The 4202-nt window shown below is 38.8% G+C and overlaps 2 protein-coding genes across 2 annotated transcripts; both read left to right on the top strand.

Annotated features, from left to right (window-relative positions):
• The first annotated feature begins 1402 nt into the window (after positions 1-1402).
• LOC145059700 (uncharacterized) lies at positions 1403-1792 on the top strand. The gene has a single exon (XM_079007507.1). The coding sequence runs from the start codon at positions 1403-1405 to the stop codon at positions 1790-1792; it is 390 nt and encodes a 129-aa protein (XP_078863633.1).
• A 686-nt stretch (positions 1793-2478) lies between these two features.
• LOC145059699 (uncharacterized) lies at positions 2479-3450 on the top strand. Its single transcript, XM_079007506.1, has 2 exons — positions 2479-2871; positions 2926-3450. Exons 1-2 carry the CDS (start codon positions 2479-2481, stop codon positions 3448-3450), a joined length of 918 nt encoding a protein of 305 aa, XP_078863632.1.
• The last annotated feature ends 752 nt before the right edge of the window (positions 3451-4202 follow it).

The raw sequence follows: 4202 nt of genomic DNA, 5'->3' as shown, positions 1-4202 counted from the left end.
GGCAAAAGGCATGGCCATGCTAAAAACGCATGGCCTTATGGCAAGCACGTGAACTTTAATAAAAGAAGGGAAGACGTCATTTTGAGGGGACAAAACGGTTTTTGGAACAGTTTTGGGCGATCTTGGGTGACTTTGGGAGATTTCTTGAAGTTTTTGAGAAGACCTAATCATTGCAAACACTTTTGATTTCATTTTTGTAAGCATTAAACATTCCAATTCCATCTTTATTCTTGTTTGATTTGTTTTTAGCCATGTGTGGCTAAGAAACCCTAGTTTCTAGTTCTTGTTCAAAACATGTTGATTGCTTGACTTGAAGCATATGATTTGATGTTTGATTTATGATTCTATTCTAGTGATTATGTTTTTGTTTAAACTAGAATCCTTGAATTTGATTTGTGTTTGATTGGCCACTTTCAAGAATTGAATTTTTGTGTAGTTAATTAACTTTTAGGGCACCTAATAGTTCTATTAAGTTAATAATTGGTAACAAATAATAAGTTTTCTTATTATAAAACATATATCACATGTTTTCACATTTCCGAGCGTATGAGAAGAAATGAACATTTTTGGGAAGCTTGTACAAAACTTAATGCAATTTTTCAATACAATCTAAGAGCGTGTTTAGGTTGAATTAGTAAAGCTAGGTCTAGTCAAAGAGCGTGTTTTGGTTAGATAATTTGGAAAGCGGGAGGTATTAAAGTGTGTTAATATCTTTTAGTACCAACTTAGAATAGCAATCTTAAATTACATCAAGTCATAATTGAGTTGAACAATAACATTGAGAACTAGAACTAAAACCATTCAATCAAATTGTTTACAAGTTTATTTCATTTTGTGCATGCTTTTAAAGTAGATTGTTATTTTATTATTTCACTTTTGCAAACAAATCCTCCTTTTGTGATCGAAGTACCTTGCGTAAAGAGGTATAGAATTTTTGTCATGTGTCTCTGTGGTTCGATCCTGCTTGCCTTGTACTACTTTTTAGTGCATTAAAGCAGTGTATTTGGAGTCTGTTGTACCCCTATTATTTGTTGGGTTTGACACGCCTAACAAATTGGCACCATTGCCGAGGACACATTGTTACTAATTGTTTATGCCTAGATCTTATCGTACAGGTACACCACTTCCAATTGACTTGGAGATAGAGAAGACTGCAAAGAAGCTATGGAAGCAAGCCAAGCTTCGTAAGAGGCAACCGGTTTCCGGAACTTCTTCATCATCTACCCCTCCGATCATCAAGATTTAGGAGGATATACCTCTCTCAATTGTGTCATAAACTGAAACAAAAAACCCCTCATCATCATCTCAAACATCCTTACCCATAAATACCACCCCACCCTCTTCACCTACTCATAATATCCCAAACTCCACACCCACATAATTCTCAATTCCTACTCATACCATGGGAGAAAACCATGGAGGGAATCTACCTCCAAACCCACCACCCGAACAAACCCTTTGCCAATGGGCGACGCAAGAGGTTACTCAACAACCTCTTTGCATTACCTATCCGGCATCCACAAACCTTGAACTGAAATCTGATCTTATTCATCTCCTCCCAACCTTGAAAGGCCTAGAAAATGAAGATCCCCACAAATTCCTCACAGAGTTCCATGTTGTGTGTGTTGGCATGAAACCACACAATGTCATAGAGGACCAAATCAATCTTAGGGCATTCCCCTTTGCAGTGCAAGACTCAGCAAAAGATTGGCTTTATGACCTTCCACTGGGAACGGTCAACACATGGGTAGATCTTGCACGCTTCTTCTTAGACAAATACTTCCTAGAATGAAAGCCTCAGCCCTAAGAAGAGAGATAATTGGGATCAAAAAACACAAGAGAGAAGCCTTTCATACATATCGGGAGAGGTTCAAAAAGTTGTGTGCTTGTTGCCCAAAGCATGGTATTAGTGAGTATCAAATCCTCCAATACTTCATTAAAGTCATAAATCCTTGGGAAAGAAGACTTCTTAATGCTTTAAGTGGAGGATCTTTGACCGATAAGACCCCAACTGAGATTCGGGATCTCATAAAAAACATGGCGGAAGATTCAAAGCATACTAGTCAAGATGAAGATTGGTACACAGATGCACCCCGAGGGGTAAAAGAGGTGCACACTCCTCAAATTGAAACTCAACTATCTGAGTTGACTAACGTTGTAATGATGCTTCCTAAGGAAAAAGGTGTGCAATCCACACCCCGTCCTTGTGGCATTTGCACTCAAGTAGGACACCCGACTGATATGTGCCCTCAATTGCAAGAAGAATAATATGAAGAAGCAAATACTATGGGAGGCTTTTCCGGGCACAATCAAAGAACTTATGATCAGCCCCAAGGCAATCAAGGATGGAACAACAACCAAGACATGGGCAATCAATAAAGACTACCACCCCATTACCAAGCAAGGCCTCCATTCCCACAGCAAAATTACCAACCGAGGCAACCACAACCTCTTCCTCAATAAGCCGGGTCCTCAAGCATGTCCTTAGAAGACATAGTCAAAAGCCTTGCCACTAGCACTCAAAGTTTTCAACAAGAAACAAAGGCAAGCATCAAGAATCTTGAGCACCAAATGGCAAAAATTGCTCAATTTGTGAGCAAAATGGAGAATCAAGGAAAGCTACCTCCTCAAACTAAAAAGAACCCAAAGCACAATGCTTGTGCAATTAGCTTGAGGAGTGGAAGGAAATATGATGGCCCGAAGATGCCCGAAGAAGAAGAAGAGGAGTTGGTGATAGAAGAACCACCAAAGAAGGATGAAAAAATGGTGGAGAAAAACAAGCTCGAAGAGAAAGAAACAAAGATCACATCACCACCTTTTCCATCAAGATTGAGTAGCAACAAAAAAGAGAGAGGAGATAGTGAAATCATGGCAATGTTCTGAAAAGTTAAAGTTGATGTCCCTCTCTTAGATGCGATCAAACAGGTACCTAGATATGCTAAGTTCCTTAAGGAACTTTGCTCATCTAAAAAGAAGCTGCAAGGTAATGAGACAGTGAAAGTAAGTGAAAATGTTTCTGCAGTTTTGCAGAAAAGGATGCCCCCAAAGAGCAAGGATCCGGGTGTTTTCACTGTTCCTTGCAAATTGGGAAACTTGTATGTCCCCCATGTTATGCTAGATTTTGGAGCTTCAAACAATGTTTTACCATATTCTGTTTATAAATCTATTGGCATAGGCACTTTAACAAAAACTTGGGTGATCATCCAACTTGCAGATCGTTCTATAGTACACCCAAAAGGTGTATTAGAGGATGTTTTAGTGCAAGTTAATGAGCTTGTCTTTCATGCTGATTTTTATGTGCTTGATATGGGAGATGATGACCACCCATCCTCGAGTTCCATCCTTTTAGGTAGACCATTCTTAAAAACAGCAACAACAAATATTGATGTCTATAATGGTACATTGTCTATGGAATTCGATGGGGGAGGTCATCAACTTCAATATCTATGAAGCAATGAGGTACCCAAGTGATGTTCATTGTATACATTTTGTTGATATGATCCAAGATTTGACTGAAAAGTGTTTTGAGTTAACTAACCGTGATTTGTTGGAGTTAGTTTTGAGCAGGAATTTTGATGACAATTTAGTCAAAGAGATTGCAAGAAATTTCAAGTTAGATGAAGAGTTGCTGGAAATAGTGGAGTTCATGGAAGAAAGGAAGAAAATGAGGTATGATAATAGCAATGTGAAATTGCCCATTTCTAACACAAAACTTCTTCCTTCTATTATGCTGAAACCTAAGCTAGAATTGAAGACTCTTCCAGATCATTTGAAGTATGCATACCTTGAAGAAGAGAAGACTTTGCCTGTCATTATTTCCAACAAGTTGTCCATTGCAGAAGAAGATGAGTTGGTGACTTTGCTGAAAAAGTATAAGAAAGTTATTGGGTGGACAATTTTTGACATAAAAGGGTTGAGTCCTTCCTTGTGCATGCATAAGATTCTCATGGAGGAAGACTTCAAACCAACCCGAGAGGCACAAATAATATTGAATCCACCCATGATGGAGGTGGTAAAGAAAGAAATCATAAAGCTTTTGGATGCATGTATGATCTACCCCATCTCAGATAGTAAATGGGTGAGCCCCGTTCAGAGAGTCCCGAAAAAGTTGGGGTCACAGTTGTCAAGAATTTCGAGGGAGACTTGGTACCAACCCGTATGCAAAATGGGTGGACGGTTTGTATTGACTATAGAAAGTTGAA

This window comes from Lactuca serriola, chromosome 6 (genome assembly GCF_051521515.1).
Source record: "Lactuca serriola cultivar US96UC23 chromosome 6, Lser_US96UC23_V15, whole genome shotgun sequence".
Classification (NCBI taxonomy): Eukaryota; Viridiplantae; Streptophyta; class Magnoliopsida; order Asterales; family Asteraceae; genus Lactuca; species Lactuca serriola.
Note: the sequence above shows the minus strand (reverse complement) of the source record. Positions and strands in the feature narration are given on the sequence as shown.

What these genes read in the sequence shown, in the direction of transcription:
- LOC145059700 (XM_079007507.1), top strand. Translation starts at nt 1,403, where the DNA reads ATGGGAGAAAACCATGGAGGGAATCTACCTCCAAACCCACCACCCGAA.
- LOC145059699 (XM_079007506.1), top strand. Translation starts at nt 2,479, where the DNA reads ATGTCCTTAGAAGACATAGTCAAAAGCCTTGCCACTAGCACTCAAAGT. An exon ending in GAGGAGATAGTGAAATCATG is followed by an intron (nt 2,872 to 2,925) that starts GCAATGTTCTGA and finishes GCGATCAAACAG; the next exon opens with GTACCTAGATATGCTAAGTT.